General features: G+C 42.7%; 1 protein-coding gene across 2 annotated transcripts in view; it reads left to right on the plus strand.

Moving 5' to 3' along the window:
- The window catches only part of vps50 (VPS50 EARP/GARPII complex subunit), a 125,208-nt gene that overhangs the window by 21,552 nt on the left and 83,778 nt on the right, over positions 1 to 19,878 (plus strand). For both annotated transcript variants that reach the window (XM_085346862.1, XM_085346861.1), the window contains exons 5-8: positions 10,000 to 10,053; positions 16,599 to 16,669; positions 18,302 to 18,419; positions 19,377 to 19,412. In XM_085346862.1, the coding sequence (XP_085202988.1) occupies positions 10,000 to 10,053; positions 16,599 to 16,669; positions 18,302 to 18,419; positions 19,377 to 19,412 (279 nt within the window). The remainder of the gene's footprint in view (positions 1 to 9,999; positions 10,054 to 16,598; positions 16,670 to 18,301; positions 18,420 to 19,376; positions 19,413 to 19,878) is intronic.

Below are 19,878 nucleotides of genomic sequence, written 5' to 3' on the forward strand. Positions count from 1 at the left end.
TCATTTATATAAAAGTGTTGAGTTTCTTCATTTGCCCCATTAAGTCATGGCAGGTTTTCCCGCACTGCTGTAATTTGCAGTTTGAGACCCATAGTCAGCACTGTGACGCTGAGAGTTTGTGCAGCTCTAGAGGAACGTAAACAGCCCAGAACACTTTTTACTTTTGTTTTTTGATGAGATGTTTTAAACTGCAAAGAAGGAATGAAACAAAAACACAAAAAAACCCAACAAATGCTCGATGCTGACGACGCTCAGTAAAAACTGAGTGAAGGTCAATCATTTTGTGCCATGACGTCAGTGCCTGCGTTTTCATCCTCAGCAAACTCATTTCCATAGCGGCTGCTCTGTTGAGGTTATTCAGGTACTCGCAGTTTCAGACGGGAGAGATGGCCTGTCAACAAATTCTATTTCTAGCATCATGTGGCAGAGCAAGAAGCACTTTTTCCCTCTGCTTCTTCCATCCCCACAGTCCAGTGCAGATATTACCCTCCTACCTTCCACCCTGACAGGCTTCTGTACTTTTGCCCACTGCTTTGTCTCCATTGCTCCTTCAACTCTACTGCTATCCTTTTTTTTCACATCGATTTCCTCTATGACTCTTATCCCTCTTTTTCATGCATGCTGCGCTTCCCTCTTCTGACAGTAGCCCACAGAGCTGCCTGTTTAGTTAAGAGGATGCTTTAGACTTTCTGCCCCGTGGCATGGTGAGACCTGTACGTTTCTACAGTCTGAGTACACAAAAGCACCCTCACACATCCTCTCTCAGTCTCTCACGCTTTCTGTCTCTCGCACTTTCGCTCTCTCTCCCTGCCTCCCTGGCTCGCTGGCTGTCAGCGTGTAAGCACGTCGTGGGAATGGCCACAGTAATTGGTCCAGTGTACTGTCAGGCAGAAAATCCCCAGCTAAGTTTCTCAGCAAGCTCATCAAATGCAAATGTAAAATCCTGTGCCTACGAAAAGCCTTGACCTGTTTATCTGACTCAGTGGCCTGAGTATATTCAACATATCATTTAACCTTGTTTATTTTTAACTAGTTTAAAATCTCAGTTATGACTTTATTTAAGAGACAAGATAAAAGTATAAGAAAAACAGTTTACAGTTATCAGGATTTGCAAAATGCAATGAATCTATGTGAAAATGAATCGCTCAAAAGCTACTTAGAGTCAGTTTTTCTATTAAGGATATAAGACTGAGACGGTGGGTTATAGAGGTGTACAACATCTACTTTTAACAGAGTCTTAAAGAAAGGTTTTGTGCAGAAAAGTCTTAATTTCTCAGACAGACAAGCACCTCATCCTAAATGTGAGGCATGGGGGAGGAAGCATCGTGGTTTGGAGCTGCTTTGGCTCCTCAGAGGAAATCAAAAATGATTTCATATATTTTCAGAGGAGAATGTCAGGGCAGCAGACCTGAACCTTTAGAGAGGTTACGCTACCTGACAAAACAGAAATATAACAATGATGACAATGAAGTCATATTAATGAATGATGATTTTAACCCAACTGATATCCCCAACATACCAGGGATCTGTAAACTGTTCTGTAGAGAGGATTGACCCTGACATCCCCTCCGTCGTTGTGCCAGTCTCATTAACTTCTGATGGAGGTTGTTGCTCCTAATAGAGGTTCTATAAGTTATTAAATTCAAAAGTTCTGTTTCTAACAAATACCCTATTAATCATTTTGATAGGAAAAAAAGTAAAAGTCATTGTGGATTTAATACCTTTGCAGATATATGTATCCTTTACTATTCCTTTTAAGAATTAAGACAAATTCCTACACGGAAAATAGATAGATGGAAATCTCTTCCTACCTTACATGAATAATGATTATCTGTACTTTTTGGCTTTTTCTTTTTAATGTAATGTTAAAGCCATAAAAAGTGCACCTGTCAGTTCTAGTCTTGCTAAAGTTGTAGGAGGTTATTTGGCATTTTAAAACATGGAGCCAGTGCAATATTCGTCCATCTTGTTGGGTTAAAGAAACGAAACACTTTTTCAGTGGTAAATTAAGGTTGTTGGAGTATCGGGGTGTGTGTGTGATTGATTTCATGTTTTGATTTGGTTCAGTGTGGCGAGTTCAAAGACTTGTTTGGCAGTAAAATCGATGTTACCTTATGCAAATTAGATGCAAGCTTTGAAACATGCTGCCGGAGCACAGCTTAAAGGACTGCGTCATTTTCCACACTTTGGAAGAATTTCTGAGACAATGTACAGCAGAAGTTGCAAAGTTGTTCTGTGAAGTCATGCATATGCATGAACTTTGTGTTGTGGGTCTCTGCAGCCAATTTTGTTAAGACTATTTCTAAAGGTGGGCAGTGTGTGTGTGTGTGTGCACTCTCTGACTCTCCTAGTCACACGTGCACACGTCCATGCTCATGCAATCATCAGCATGTGAAATAGGGCATTGCACTTTGAAGGGGCGATAATAGTGCTTTTGAGATGTTCAGCATAAAGCTGTCCTGCGATGGCTGATACCGTGGATAGGCTCCACACCTTATTTATAACACTTGGCTGTAAGCTTAAGTGCGAGCTTGAGTTAGTGCGGAGCAGGGGGTCGAGTACAAGAGCTGAAAGTAACAGTACTGTACGGGTAACTGTGTTTGCCATTGACGCAGGAGATGTGTGAAGAACTGCTGCAGCGACTCTATTTATGTGAATGATCTGCTGCAGGGTGAAGCAAACTTTCTGTGGTTTCATGGGTGAGAACAACTGCCCCGTTCCTCTGCCACAGTGTCCAAGCTTAATTGGCATCTGTGACACGCAGCTGGCCCACAGAGGCTCGTCTCACAGCTAATTGCCTTTTCGTGCTGCGAGACTTCAGCCCATACGCAAAAATGTCAGGGTTCAGATATGTGATCTGCCGATGCTTTTTCTCATCATTTGAATGTAGCACACAAATGCTGAAAGGCCTTAATTAAAGTGGACGCTCATGCTTGCTCATACATCTAAGGCCTTCTTCAAATCCTATAAAAAATTTGAAAAGTAATTCCTCCTCCAAATCAAGGCCTTGAAAGTTTGCAGTAACTTGTCAGTGTGTAATAAAGTACAAATATGCATGACCAGTGCTTAAAGAAACGGCTTAAATGTGGTACCATATAATTTTATATTGCTCTTCCCATCTATCTGAAAGTGGCTTGCTTTTTAGGAATGTAGGCAGAGTTGATATTAGCAATGCGAACGAACATTCTCCATTTTTTTTTTTTTTTTTTTTTTTTTTTTTTTTTAAATGACATCAGAAACAGCAGTATGCGACATTACGTGATGGCAGAGCTTCAGTTCATCCTTTGTCTTTTTTTTTTTTTTTTTTTTTTTTTTTTTTTATAAATAGGACAGGGGGAATGAATGAGAGAAAGAGGGGGAGAGGAAGAAAGAAAACCAAAGGGGAGAAGAGACGGTGAGAGGGGGGGGGAAGAGAGAGAGAAAAAAAAAAAAAAAAAAAAAAAAGAACTCCTGGGTCACCTGTATGGAGAAAAAAAAAAAAAAACAAACAAAAAAAACAAACAGAGGAGACAGCAAACAACAAAGAGCAACATAATAATAGAGAAAACAAAGCACCATCACAATAAACTAGCTAGTCATAGATATCAGTATTTACTAAATAATAAACGATATTGTGCAGCACGCAAGATAGACAGCGCACAGTGTGCTTTGAGGCAGCAGCCAAGAAAGCTTTAGTCCGCGTCTGTGAATACCCATGTGTGCATACCTGTGTGGATCAGCATGCTTGCATTCCAAAGGTTTCTCCATGTAATGATCTGCTAGGGAGTGTGGGGGGGCCACAGCCCCGTCCTCCAGGGTGTGAAGCGGGTATGGAGGAGATCAAAACTCCAGATATCCAGAGGCCCCCAGAACACAAGAGACCATGGAAGACCAACAGAGGGGCAGCCGCGCCACTGTTCCAGTAAGAGCTGAGGAGAGTCCCAGATGAGGGCTCGCCCAGCAGCCGCGGAGCAGAAGTCAGGGGGAGTTGCAGTGACGCGCCCGTGAGCTCCGCCGGCCCCCAGCTGTGCCTGAGTGACCGAGCCCCAGGCCGAGAGGCCGGGGGCACCCCACCTCCAAAGGGGCCCGAGCGAGCCCCAGGCCCCAGGCCCCGACAAGCGGCCGCCAAGGAGTGAGCCGGTGTGTACCCGGACGCCCACCCCCAGACACAAAGAACCACCAACACACCGACACCTGAGGGAGTCCGCCACCGGCAGGGGAAGTGGTGGTGGGTGGAGATAGGCCTCCAAACCTTGGAGGGCCTGAGGTGTCCCCAGAGAGGTGGCGTCTGATACCCAACCTGACATATAGACACAGACATACAGGCACACACAGACACAAACATCCATTCCCACCCTCATGCTCTCATATGCACTCACTCCACACTCAACCAACGTGGAGACAGACATAAAGAGACGCTGTACACACAATCACACTCCCCAAGCGTACTCTACAAACCGGGTCTAGGTACCCTTGCCCCTGGAGGGGGGAATTGCACCCAGACCCAGGTGGTGTTACCCTTTTCCCTGCGGTGGGGAGAGGCAGACCACCCCGACTCCGCAGCAGCAGGGAGGCCCCACACCCCAGACCGCAGTCGGACGGCCAACTCCTCCTACTAGCCCTCCCGCTCCAGCAGGCCGCAGAGAATGGGAGTGGGAGAAGACTCCAAACCTCCCTCCACCCGCTCATTGTAGTGTTGATGCATATGTGTTCTAAGGTGCAATTAAAACCCAGGAGGGCATGGAGCTACCTGCCATGGAGCAGCAGGTAAGCGCATAGTCCCTCCTGCTAGCCCTCAATGACTAAGTGTATTTAAAATTGAGAGGTGGGCAACGACGTCAGGGGTGAGGTGTACACCCTGATGGTAATTTGGACTCCGTGATTGTGCCCACCCCCAAGATCCTATATGTATGTGTAATGAGAGTGTGAATAATGTGAATGTCTAAGTTGTGGGATAAAATTGAGGCAGAGGCAGCCAGAAGGGGACAGGGGGGGGGGGGGGGGGGGTAGCCTCCTCTGCACCCTGGTGACATACCCCCACTCCAAGGCCCTGCATGTGTGGGTGGTTGTGGAGGAGCGGGAAGAGGGAGGCAGCTGGAGATGGGGAGGGAAGGAAGGGAGGGGCAGGTAACCCCTCCCTGGGGCCAGCTCCCCCGCTGACCCCAGTAGGCACTCCCACCCTCCGCGACCCGCCAGGGAAGGGGGGCCCAGGCCCATCAGACCGGGGCCCAGTGCAGTAGCGCCCTCCGGCTCCACAGAGCCCTGGACAGTCCACCCAACCCCACCACAGAGAAAACTGCACCCACCCCACCATCCACACATCTTCCAGACTACATAAGACGGTAAACGCCCAGGCTGAGATCTTCCTCCACCTCTCCTGTATCTCCCCCTCCTGCAGAGAGTTCCTGAAGAGAAGAAAGCTCCTGCAAGATGTGACCATCCCCCCCACCAGTTGAAGAGCCCCCCAGGCGGCTCGACGCACCGGCGGCACCCTGCTCCAGGGCCGGGCCCCCATGCACCCACCCGCCCACAACCCCGGCAGCACACCAACTAGGACCCAAGCCCCCGAGGCCCGGCCCGGGCCCCAGCCCAGAGACGGAGCGCCCCCAGAACCTCACGCCCATCCCGGACCCACCCAGGGGCAGCCAGGTTGCCAGGTCAATAACCCACGTCCGTCAGCACAGACCCTCCCCTAGCCCCGCTGCACGCAGCCGCGAGGAAACAGTCACCTGAGAGCCAACAGAGCCCCCAACCGGACGTGACCGCTACCCCGGGTTGAGCCCCCCAAGGAAGATGCCTCCCGGGAACCCCCCGACGCCCTAAGCCTGTCCCTACCCCCTCACCAATCACAACAGTGAAGGCGGGACCAAACTATGACCCCCCACCCCCACTAGGTGATGGAGCTGATAAAAGGGGCCCAGAGCAATTGATCTGATGTGGTGGCAGAGGCTGTGTCAAGACTAATGTAATCTAATAGATAATTTCTATATTGGTTAGAATTAAGATTATTTTTATTTTTCCAGTTCATGAGGACTGTTTTCTTGGCTATGCATAGGGCAGTGAAGATCATATGGGCTATATTCTTTTCTGAAGTGACATTATCTAAGCTGCCCAACAAACACACTAAGGGGGAAGTTGGAATGTTACATTTCAGACACTTTGATAAGTCTTCACATATCTCGCGCCAAAACTTTTGCACTGGTGGACAGAACCAAAGAGCGTGGATGTAATTGTCTGGTGTATTGCCTTGACAGTGTGAGCAGTTGTTGGAAGATGTAAAGCCCATCTTGAACATCCGATGACCTGTATAGTGCACTCTATGAAGTATTTTGTATTGTATTAATTGCAGACTGGGATTTTTAATTAATTTAAAAGTTTTTAAGCAAATCTGAGACCAGAAGTTTTGGTCTAGGTTGACTGATAAATCTGCTTCCCACTTTGCAGTAGGAAGGGATATTGATTCATCTAATTTAGAAAGTGTTCTGTATATTTTAGATAATAATTTGGGGGATTTAAGAGTAAGAAAATGTGCCGCACTTAGTGGTGTTTGTAATTCAACTTGACTGAGGTTAAATTTCTTTTTTACTATGGATTTAATTTGTTGATATTCTAAAAACCTTGTCTTGTTGATCCCATATTGTTCAACTAGTCTGTCAAATGGAATAAATTCTGTTCCCTCTAATATATGTTCTAAGTATTTAATTCCTTTACAACTCCATTCTGGGAAATTAATCATATTATTGTTTTGTAATATGTCAGGGTTATTCCAGATAGGTGTACGTTTGCATGGGATTAATGAAGACTCCGTTATTTTTAGAAACTCCCACCATGCTGTTAGAGAAAAGCTGATGTTGATACTTTTAAAGCATTCATGTCTTTTGATGTTTGAGCTAATAAATGGTAGGTCTGAAATCTCTAGATCCTTGCATAGTGCCTGTTCAACATCTAGCCAGGGCTCAACTAAGAAGGTATTCTCCATTTTTAATGAAACATGAAAGCTTGAAATGAATTCCCCTCCTGCAGCACTTATGAATTCTGTTCCTCAGCTCAGTTTTTAAAATGTTGCCAGTCCCTGCCTTACTGCCTTATTGCTCTCCATGTGTGCATCAGGTTTTAGAGGTGTCCTGCTGTGGGAAAAAGGATGTTTCAGGTAGAGCATTAAAAGGACCGCAGATGGTTATAAAGCAGTTAGTGCTGTTTTTTGTTTTTTTTTTAAAAAAGAAAAAGACATTTGCCTCCATTTAGTAGCCTGACTGACAGAATACATTATAAAAGGCACTGAATGTGTTTGGAACAAAATCCATCTATAAGCAAGTGTCACTACATGACAACCATTCATTATTTTGGAGTAAGAAGCCCAAGTCCCTATTGAAATCAGTCAAATTGGGAAAAGAGACACAAATTTAAGTTCAGTTGTCATCAGGACCAAAAATAAAAACAAAACACTGTTTATCTGCTCAGTGGCCTGATTATATTCAGCATATAAGAGCTTAACATACTTAGTGTCTTTAACCCACGTTTAAAAGCTTGTTTCCCCTGCAGGTTATGCTCCTGCTGCTCAGAGATGGATCATGTTAAGGCTTCATTATTGGTTGAGTCCATCTAGCCAATGCAATAAACATGTCCAGCTCATTCTACAAAGCACTGAGCAAATGCTATGTATGCAGTTACACCGACTGTATAAAAAAGACGGATGTACCCTAGTGGTTTCTAGACTGAGCCTTTTTGGTAGTTTAATGACAGCATTTGAGATCTTACCGTGTTAGTTTTTTTTTAAGCAAAAAGTGTCGATATTTAGACCGGACGGCGAGGTGCTTGGTTATCTGCTAGTATTTGCCAGTTTGTTTGGGCCTCGTCAGTTATTGGCACTTCCACCTTGCCTTCACTTTTCATACACTAGAGCAGTGGTGTCAAACATAAGCCCTGGGGCCCACAATCGGCCTTCAATCTTCAATCTGGACCATTGGATGGCTTTGAAAAACGTGAAGGGAGAGACCAGTTTTAGACTCTGAACTGTATTTTCACAACTTTTCCTGCCGATAATGAATTCCCCCATGGTCATGCACAATACACCAAAGTAATTAAATGATAAATTTCAGTAATTTTACACATTTAATACTTACAGTTTAAACCTCAAGAGTCATGCTGACAAGTTTCTTTCATTTACCAAAGCAGCGTTTCTTTATGTAGAAACACTGAGCTCCAAATGTTAAAATTGCTCTTCTTTGTCTTATATGAAGTCATTTCATTGATTAAATGTCTAGTTACACATCTTTACACTGACAGAGTTTTACCAGAGATCAAAGTGGGCTGTTTGTGGCTGGCGATGGAAAATAAATTTGACATCCCTGCCCTAGAGGTTGCCGCTTTTTAGGAATACAGGCTAAGAGAAACATTTTTGCAGCCATACAGAAGAAACAATTGTAAATCTGTCATGCGTCAGTGCCGTACCATGATTGGCTCCTGGTGTGGCTTTGATTAGCTCTTTAGCATCTTTTTCTCCTGTGAATTTTTTTTCCCTGTTGTTTGGTATTTTTTGGGGGCGTATTGCTTGTGTGAGAGAGCAGGCTGCTTTCCACCCCCACCCATCCAAGGTTAAATATGGTTTTATAAGACTGAGAAACCCTCGCAGTTTATTTTACTTTAGCTAGCCTTAATCAGGAAACTGACTCATATGCCTCAACTATACAGCATTTGGTATAATTATCACATGTTTGTATTTATCTGCAATACACCATATTTACTGTATTTTTAGTATACAGCTTTCTTTACAATGATTTGGTGTCTCTGTTAGCTTTTTCTAACAGAGTATGTATATGTGTGAGTTTCTGTGTAAAGTCTCTGAACCTCATATGTTTATACCAGTTGTTGTTGTTATTATTATTCTACCACTATAAATGCCGACCATGTTTATATGAGTTGATTATCATTCATTTTCGACCGCTAGATTTGGATAGTATTTACTCCAAGCACCGTTACTGCTTTGCAGCCCAGTTACTGCACAATTAACCTCCATTAGAGCAAGCTGAGATTTAATGACTCTGGCCTTGTGGCTTAGGTAGGAGGGTTTGGGTACTCATAGCTGTTTTTCATTCAACAAAAAAATAGAAAGAAGTTTAGAATTGAATCAGTGAAATGCCAATAGGTGGCGTTATAGCATTATTTTGGGATAGGTTCGTGAGTGGTTAAGGGGGTTATTCTGGGCTCACATTAATACGTTACCTCACTGTTTTCTGTGTCTCCACCATTTTCTTGCCACATTTGTTGCGCCTCTTCTGAGTACTGAATAATTTTTCCTTGGTGAACAATTTATGCATACATTTAAATCTTAATAGAGGCACACACACACACACACACACACATGCACACACATGCTTTAACCCTGCTGAAGGAGCCGCTTCAGCTGAGCTGCGTTTCCCATCTGTTCAGGTCTCCGGTTTGCTACCACGCATACTTAACACACTTTGAAATGTCATCCCCACCCATAGCCTCATCTGCCGCGTATCAGCACATACAAAAACCTCCTCGCTACCTCGACTACTCGTGCTTATTCTCTTCTCCTGTAAAACTCCACTTGGTGCGTGCTGGCTTATGTAGTTGCACGGTAAATGGAAGAGAGGTTGCTTACTGTGAGTGGGAGAGAGATTGGTTGGGTGCTGCATAAGCGATTGTCCTTTGCTGTTATAATGAGCAGCAGTATTAAGAGATCATGTATCTGTAGTCAGGTTTTAAAAAAAATCCAAAGTTAAGTTGCTTAGTATTGAAATTACTGCTTTTTTTGTAAACGTGTTGCTGGATAAACTTCTTGTAGCACGTTGTTGGATGATATCCTGTGACACCTATGACATCTTGACATCTGATTGTTATTCTCAGCCCAACCTCAATAGCGAGATTGCGTGGCCTAAACAGTTTCTGTGGGGTGACATTTGGGAAGAACATCAAAAAGTCTTCATTCATTCTTCTTTTTTTCATTTTTTAAATTCTACTTTTCACGTTTATCGTCTCTTTCTTTGTCTTCAGGTTTCCAAAAAGGTCGCCGATCTCATTCTGGAGAAACAGCCTGCTTATGTGAAGGTAAGCCTCCAGTGTAGGCTCAAAACCACGCTGAATAACGTGCTCTGTATTCCAGCTCCTGACGTTTAATTCCAAAACACATCAGTCACTGTTTAAAGTGACGTCTTTTCTCAGCCTATGAGATGCGATAATTGGACGTAGTTATTTTGACGCTGTGGGGTTGTCAGTAGATGTGTTTCTGTGAATGTGTCATCTAAATACGCCAGCAACGATGATGACTGAATTTTGGTAACCATGGCAATAAGAAATCTAAATCCATTCACGGATAAAGAAAACGGAGGGGGGAGCATTCTAGTTTTAATGCAGAACGTAGTTGGGATGTGAATGAAAACTTAAGTCTATAAAACCCCTTCTTTGGTCACCTAGTGATGAAGGTCCTCCTATAAAGACGCAAACCGGGGGCGGCCTGGTTTGCGTGGGGTGGGTTCCATGTGATGGCAATCTTAGGCAATCGATGTGGGGGTTGACGTAGAACAAGACCTCCAAAGCGCACACGCTGGTCAGTCACAATGTCCTGGAGGGGACGTGTGGCAGTTTGACGATGTACTTGACCCCCGGGATCCGTCTTAGCCATCGCTGCTGGGCCACATTGAGTCTTTTGGCGATTCTGGCTGATGCTTTCCACGTCTCACAAACGTAGATCGCGGTAGGTATAACGATGGAGTTGAGCAGTTGAATCTTCGTCGCCAGAACGATCTTTCAAAGTGTGCTTACGGATCAGTGGAAAGAAGACCAAGGTCATGAGGATAGGCTATGTGACAACACAGGACCCCATTATGGTAGGATTGCAACCACTGGAGGAAGTGAATCAGTTCACCTACCTGGGCAGCATCCTGGCAAGTGAAGAAGGCAGAGCTGGCTGTCAACTAATCGAAAGGTCAGCGGTTTGATCCCCAGCTCCTCTAGGCCACACATCAAGATAGCCTTGGGCAAGATACAAAATACCCAATTGATTGTGTATTATAGATAAAAGTAAATATTAATATAAAACTTAAAAGCCAGTTGAAACCATTGTCAATACGTCTATCTCTTAAATAGCCTCGGTTTCTAGCATGTGTCAAAATCAGTGTTTTCACTGAGGTTATCTTGTTTTCAGATGTTTGGTATGGTCAAGTATATTTATATAGCACATTTAAAACAGAGTTGACAAATGTGCTGTATATTAAAAGTATTTAGCCCAAAGAGAAAAATTGGACTAAAACTCCAGAAAAAATGAACACAGTACTCAAATATGCAGTCGCAGGGAATACCAAGCATTTATCCTGGCCAAACAGCAGATGACTGACAGCTTTACTGTGCTATCTAGTGAAACTGGACTGAGATCACTGGCATTGTGAAGCCATCTGAAGGTCGGCCTATGAATAGTAAATTGATCATTATTTTCGCAACCCTCCCTGTGACTCTGCAAAGTCACGATAACAGCAGAGACTGGCAGAGGTTTCAGTGCAGCGTTTCCATTCACCCATCCCAACTCGCATTCAGTCAGCCTACAGCCCTCTGGATTTTTCAGGGAGATTCCATATTCACCACCTGAACATCATAAAGCGAAGGATGACGGGGTTCTAGTCTCAGTCAGAAAGATTCGGAGACTAATATAAGCCATCGTGCTGGTCTCTTGATTTACTCATATCTTAGAGTATCTACACTACAATAGGAACAGAGGTTTCTCTCCTGTGTTCTTGAACGTTTTTCTTAATTTTTTTTCCTCTCGTGTGATATTTCATCAAAAATGTTGCACAGAAACACACAACCTAAGGGTACAATGCCACTACTCCCCAGCGCTTGCTGTGTGCAAGACATCAAAGGGCACACAAATTGCACAGACACGTACGCTCATGCCTCAGTGCTTGAAATGAAGGGCTGATAAGCTCGTGATGTGATTCATAGCTACATAGTGACTAACATCTCTCACTGCTATTGGTGTCCTCCAGCGACACATGGCCTCCGCTTGCACTCGAATGTAATATGGCTTCTTCTTCGTGTTGACGGATACTTGGACAGCCAAGCCAATATCACTAATTCATGCGTTTGTAATTCTTTCATAGTGTTTTTTTTTTTTTTTTTTTTTTTGTTAATATGCTCAGATTTTCCTGCAATGTTTTTTTTTTTCTTCTTTGTGCAGATATAACATTTTCTGTGAGGTCAAGGTGTTTCCAATTAAATTGCTATATTGATAAAATGGGCTGCCGGGTGGTTTGAAATAAGTGCCCGCTCTTATCTCGTCAGCTTTAAACAGTTTTGGATTGAGTGGCCAAACTGCATGACCCTTAGGCTTGTCAGGAAGGAGAGATTACTTTTGCTGCAAACCTGGCTGTAATAAATCTGCAGGTAGCCCTGACCAGGTCACTCAGCACTGCTGCAAACAAATGGATTACACTGGTAGTCCGTCATTTTCCTCTGAAACCACTTATTTATCAAAATTACTGTTTTCTCTTCTTTGTTTTTGCCTTTACTTCCAATTCCCTTGAAGATTTGTAATTTACCCAAGTCTGATGGTCTTACTGTGGGCTTCTTCCACTGGCAGGACTAGAATCTGGTAAGAAATATATCTGCCAGCAGGATTAGTGTCTCTAGAAATCTGCAGGTATGGTCACATACCCTTTAGATAATCATGTGTGAATGTGGAGCTGTGTGAGCCTGCACTTATATTTCCTAACTTTGCTTCCCAGTGACCTTAATACTACAAAGTGAACCGGTCCAGGCCAAAAACAGCAGCATCATTAGGATGTATAAGCAGGATAGGTAACGCTGAGCCAGTGCGAAGTCAGTGTGCGTGCTGGTGGTGGGGGTCACAGAATAACCTCTTACGAATATATGAATAGAGAAGCTTTGGAAAAATATCCCTTGTGACTAACTACCTCCTTCTCCTTAACCTTTGCTACCGACACCCACAGAGCTGTGTTTGTGGATGCCGTTGTAGTCAGACCGTATGGTGTGACTGCATTAGAGTCATCTCACTTTTCCTGTTTATGTACAGTACATAGAAATCTACTGTATACATGTTTTTTCCCCCTTCCATTCAAACCAGCTGTGCAACCTTTTTTTATCTATTAAAACCTGCCCGGCCATTTGTCAGCGCCCACCACTGTGCACAGTTAGTGCATCTCCTCTTGCACAAGCTAAGCTGATTGAGCCCTCTGTCAGGTTAAGTGTAGCTTACAGATAAGGTAGACAGCTCGGAGCTGTGGTGTAACAACAAATTGGAGCCTCGGGCTACATACTGAGCGCTCATTGTGTGGAGTGTGCGTGTGTGTGTATGTCTGAAAAAGTATGTGTGTTTCTGGTTGAACCTGTATGTGTGAGCATTCAAGCTGTCTTTGTGCTTCCCCGTGTAATCCACAGGTAACAGAATGCATCAGCACCTTTGTACTAGCTCACTGTGGCATTTGTTTAACTGCAATAACTGTTGAGTGCGGTATTACTTTATCTTGATAATGATCACCAATATATGGCATAGAGGATGGTAGATACTGGAACACAGGTGATTAGGGTTCATGGGTTCATCATTGACCTGATTTTCCAACAAGTGCACATATCCTGTTATTACCGTAATTGTCGGGCTATAAGCCGCTACTTTTTGCACAAGCTTTGAACCCTGCGGCTTTTAGTCAGGTGCGGCTTTTCTATGGATTTTCCATGATTTTTGTGATATCGTAAGACGATTTGTTTTGTTTGTTCCGCTGTTGTACGGCACTACGTTGCCTGGCGGAAGGATCGAGGTTCAAGAGTGGTATGTTAGTCACATGTCCGTCCGCCAGGCAACGTAGTGCCGTACGAAGTAGCGCGAAAAACAAACTTCAAAGTAGCGCTACGCATTCAGCGGGAGGCATGGATGACGAGCGGCGATAAACTTGCGAAAAGCAAGTTATGCCCAACTCCACCGGTGGATTCTGACAGCGTGGAAAAGTGTGAAAGCATCCACGATCACCAACGGATTTTGAAGGGCTGGACTGCTGCATGATGGAGAGGAGGACACCGCCACGGCCCTTCTGAGGGTGTTCGACTCTGACACTGACAACGAGGATTTCTTTGGTTTTGAAAGTGATAACGAAGGAGAGAAGCGGAGAGTGGATGACGAAGCCATCCTGAGCCTGTTTGTATCCGACATTGGAGAAGAGGACTTTGGTGGTTTTAGAGCGCAGGAAGAAGAGAAAGATGGTGAATGACTGACTTTTCTTCTCCGTGTCACTGCACCTGAGCCTAAAAGGTAGTCCGAATCTATTTTTCTGGTGTGCTGTAGGTTACTGTTATGTACTACATGTGCAAATATGTACCCATAACTTGTTTTTCAAAATATTAATAAAAGGGGTGTGTCTCCAAACAGCCATCTCTTTCCTGACAATTCCCTTTGTGCATATTCTCTTACATATGATAAGTCAACATTGAAACACCTGCGGCTTTTAGTCAGGTGCGGCTAATGTATGTACAAAACAGGATTTTCCCCTGATTTTAGCTTGTGCGGCTAATATTCAGGTGCGCTTTGTAGTCCGGGAAATACGGTATATAGACAGTGTATTTTAACTTGCCATTATCTTTGGGAGTAAAAAGAGAGATTTTAGCTGTGAGAGTGATGTCTGTAACTGAAACTGCACGATCCCCTTCGGTGTGAACATTCGGATGAGTCTGGCTTCAATAAATGTTGCTTACGGTTGTTCGCCTGCGCTGCTCCCAGCGCATGAATCTATTTGTTCCAGTCAGTTTTTCAGTTACACCTGAGGTAAACCTGCTGAGTCATCCAAATCCCAGCTCATTCCTACATCTTAGGGCAAGTTCTGAGGACATATTTTAAAGTATAACCGAATTACACGCAAATGCTACACTGGTACCTGCTATTTTTAACCTGCTGCTTATGAATTTATCATTAAGAAATACTCAGATACTTGGTGACTCATACATGTTTGAGAATAAAGATCAGAGAAATCAGCGTTAGTGTTATAATGAGCTTAAATTTTTTTTTGCTTTACTGAAAAAAACTAAATTTTAGTTGAATTTTTTATAATGTTGGGTATTGCAGTACCTGGCACTAATGGTATTATCACAACCAAACACTGATCATGTATGGTTTAATTGGATTGGCTGAGAAACACTAGAATGCAATGGAAAAAGACAAAAAGCTCTTATTAAGACTTTCCTGGCACCTACACACCAAATTTGATACAATACATTGTAACAGCTCTGGCTTGAAGCTTCTACATTTTCAGTTATTGTTGATTTTTGTCAACGAGGTGATAATGTTACTTTATGCTGATTGTTGAGGGCCCTGTGGATGGTGGAAGTGCACTGGACTTTAAAAGTCCACTGTTGGCCTCGGCACGGATTTAATTTTCATAGAAATGTTCAAAATACACTTTTTTAGTATTTATATCCTGACACATGAATGGTGTCTTATATTCATCCAGAAAAACATCCATATCACATGGTGTACGTACCTTAAGAGAAACCTCTGACTATTACATGAGCCCTTGCAAAGTGTTATGAGGACTTGACAAGGTCTTTGTCAACACTCAAGATCATAAGGGCAGATCTGTTTGAATCGGCTTATTGTTCTCGTACCCACAGCTGAAGTGCCTCTTTGGTGTTGTTGGTTTATTTTTAATGACCGTGGAAAATTGAATTTCCCTGGATTATATTCCATTGGTAAAAGGTTGTTTTTTGCCTGACAGTGTTATGAGGATTTTTTCTTTTTGCCAACACTGGACCTTTCTTGTGGAAAAGTAATACAGCATTATAAAAGAGGATCAAACAACAAGCTTCTCCCACCTCAGGCATGACATCTGGCAGATAAAAAAAAAAAAAAAAAGATAAAAGCACAAAGAAGACAAGGAAAGTCAAAAATACGACGGTAAGCTGTTTGTCCGTTGGCCCTGTATTGGCTAAGGGTGTGCTTGTTCTCAGCCGAGGTCATTCAAGTGGCATAATAACTGCACTCTCGGAGCAAAGTGCTCATTGATCCTTTTCTAAATGTCAACACCGAAGGGAAGGAAGACATTCTCTGATTTTTCTCTGTTTTGAAAGTTATTCTCCTAAACTGTGGTATACTTTGGCTCTGATAAATTTCTTACAATAAGAACATCATTTGTGTTATCTGTCTGTTTGCAACAGAATGTAGATGGAATTTGCTGTTATGTCTTTATGTGCTGGATGGGGGAAGTGATTGTTGTATAGAAAGTATCATAACTGAGCAAGTGTGGTGATGTCTTTATGTCGGTGAGCTTTCAGAACTTTTGTCCAACAATAAACCATCTTGCAATGGGACTACACCAGCCATGATGTCTCTGAGTTCTTAAAGGCTCATGTTAAGGTTCACATCGACATCTTGTTTGGTTGTAATGCTCTCATCTTGAATGCCTACCTGCTGCAGGTGTTGTCTCCATGTTTTTTCATACTGTTGAACAGACAAACAGAGTGAAAAAGGGTGAAAATAAATACCAGCTACAGTGTCACATCTGGTAATAACCCATTTCATTCTAAAGTATTTTCTTAAAGCACTTAAAGGCATAGTATGTTGCTCTCTCTCTTCTTACCATCTCATTTCTTATTTACAGGAGCTAGAGAGAGTGACGGCGTTACAGACCAACCTGCAGCTGGCAGCAGTCATTTGCACTAATGCAAGGAGGTAATTGCGTTCTGTTACATATCATCTATTCTGAGAAACCTACTCAAACAGCTCATTCAAAGTGCATCTGCATATTAAGTGCTTTCCTCATAACCATAATGGCTTTCATTCAGATATTCTCAGTCTGTTGATGTGGTCACATTTGAGAAATATTTTTGTCTTGTTGTCTTAAAATAAAGTAGCTGTCCAAAACCTGCCACCACACATGATCTGTTCTTTGTTTGTTCGAGCCGCTATGTGGTTTGTGTGGGTGGTATAAGACAAAGCTTTATGCTGCCAATTCCTGAAGGTTTCGATGGACATGTAGCATACAATGCTATGTAACAGTTTCTTTTTATAATAAAGTGTAGATGGACAAGATGTGTTGGGGAAATGGCATCAAAGGTCTTACAGGGCTGGATTGAATCATATGGTTACCCTACCCCTGTCACTCTTTTTAAATTTAAATAATAGACTCTTGTTTCATGGTTATTCCTTTTGAAAGCTCAGATACTCAATTATTTCAGTGATTTGTATAAATAGAAAAAGTCATCTTCAGGTACAAAAGTCTAGGGTCACCTCTTATTTTATTATATTTTACTTCCAGGGTGCCAGAACTTCCTGTTTTTCTTGGCTGCTTGACATTGGCTGCTTTTTCACTCATTTTCAGTCCAGTCCTTTTACCTAACTGTTTTTGGAGTCTCCCTTTTTTGTTTTTGTTTGTTTGTTCATGAAGCTATTTAGCACTGACCTGAATCACTCAAGCATAAAAACGCTTAAGCGATGAACCAGTGCTGTGTCTAGACATAACCAACGACTTAATAAAGAACCAATTATACATTGTATCTTTAAGCAATTTGTTAGTGGCTTATTTCTTGAATTTAGTCAAAAATATTGCCAAAGGTATAAAATAGTATTTTTGCACCAATAATTCCCAAGGAGCTGTTAGCTGAGAACTTGGCATGTGTCAGCACTGTGTGCTGTGCCCCCTTAATAAGTTAGAGGGAATGGGACAAGTGAAGGACAAAAGAAGAGGTGTGAGGAATAAACTTACTATCTACAGAAAATAAACAGTATATGAAAGTCAGGAAAGGCAAAGGCCTGACAATGGGACCTGAGAGATGCATCTCGCCTTTCAGTTAATCCATCTGCTGTTCACTGAAGCCTCATCAGAAATGGTCTCAGTGGAAGGACGGCTGTCAAGAGGCCATTCTTAAGAAAGGGAAACAAGGAAAAAAGGCTGATCTATGTCAAATTACACAAGACCTGGACTCAAAATCAGTGTCAACAGATGTTATGGAGTGATGAATACAAATGAGACAGTTTTGGTTCAAATTGTTGCCATTAAGTATGTAGGAGGTCACGAGAGAGGTACTATCTATAGAGGTGTCATAGTTTTGGCTGCATTTCAGCCAGCAGTGATTTGGGACCTTGTCAGATTTTATGGAATTATGAGTTATAAGCTTAGACCTCAAGATCTTTACTCAGCACTGAAAGCATAACAAAATAATGGTGCATTCATCTATTACTCTTAAAGTCTACTACTACCTGGGCTATGGTTCTGTGTGTATATATCTTCTCTTGTGCTGCTTACCGTCTTGTTTTTGACCTCTGAATACTTGGTAACATTGACCTGAGACTTCTTCTGCGAAGGCAACTGAGTGTGGCAAAGGAGGGATTCACCGAGGCCAGCCTCGGTCTCCTGGCCAATCAGAGAAGGCGACAACTGCTAACAGGCCTGCTCAAGTCTCTGAGGACCATCAAGACCCTGGTAAAGTTAACTCACATGGTTTACTATGCAGCTTTTTTTGGGGGGGGGGGGGAGACCAGGGAGCAACCACGGAGCAACCACAAGTTTCTGTGTTTCAGCAGCTGCTAACAAGCACTACATGTTAACAGTGATGTATTGACCAGTGAGCATGGAATAGACTATCAATGAATTTAAGTGACTTCGCTGTTGTAGTTGAATATATCTGTGGTTGGGTAATGAGTTGAGCTCATGTCACCTTTGAAGGGGGCAACGAGGTGCCTTAACAAACATGAAGTTTCAGGTGTATATGTGGAGAGGGTGCTTTGCGCTCGCATATTTAGGTGCTCAAATTGCATCCTACATACAAAAAGTTGAGCTCGACTTCTAATCATTCTTCAACAATTCAACAATTCTCAGTATCACACATCAGTGATCTTTAATTGGTTCTTGAGGTCATCCTGCAAGGATTCATTCTGTTGTTTTGGTTAATTCAACTTTCAACATTGTAAATTCTGACTTTTGTCTTGGTGCTGTCCTTTGAATTACTCTAGTAATGAATACATTTTTCTGTGCACTATTTTCTTTCTACTCTTTTTATTTACTAATGTGTATTGGTTGACCTGCAAAATCATTTAAGTATGATGTAGTCCTCTGATTCTGACTGACCTACATCGCGCTGAAATAACTTCATAAACACAGTGTGATGTTACTGTTAACAAATAAATGCAGTCTTCAGTAATCACTGCAACAGTTTCTCTACACATGATTTAAAATTAAGCTGGGAGTTAATCAGACATGCTCTCTTTTAATCACTTTAATCATTTGCTCACACTGTAATCAGAAAAATATGCTGCCAACATGATCACAGCAGGAAAGCGCAGAGCAAGTTTGAATAGATTATTAGTTCGTATTGTGTCCTCTTAGGTATTTGATGCTGTATTCATGTGTTTTTCTGCTTGTCATTGCTCCCCCTCACAGCAAAGGACAGATGTAAGACTCAGCGAGATGCTTGAGGTATAGTAATCCCTACACGCACGCGCACACACACACACACACACACACACACACACACACACACACACACACACACACACACACACACACACACACACACACACACACACACACACAGTAAAAGGTCAAACATCAGTGGGGATTCAACATTGAAAGCAAAACCCACACAAACATGAGAGACAAATACAAATCTATATGTGCTGTTAAGGTCAGCAGTACAGTATATGGAATAGATTTCACTGCCACTGTGTGTAATCCTTGGTTATTTGCAGAGTACCTGCTGTTATAAGCATTTTAAGAAAATTGTAGTATTAGACTGGATCAGAATCGTAAATCTATAGTAAACCATCATCCACAGCTTTCACCTGGTGTGATTATGGACTAGTTTTTCCATTAAGCCACACTGAAAATCCTATATTTTTGTGTCATGTAACATGCATTAAACATTATAACTCCTCTGGTTCTT

This window comes from Diplotaxodon limnothrissa, linkage group LG22 (assembly GCF_057381915.1).
Source record: "Diplotaxodon limnothrissa isolate DT_005_m linkage group LG22, D_limnothrissa_male_GT1.1, whole genome shotgun sequence".
Classification (NCBI taxonomy): Eukaryota; Metazoa; Chordata; class Actinopteri; order Cichliformes; family Cichlidae; genus Diplotaxodon; species Diplotaxodon limnothrissa.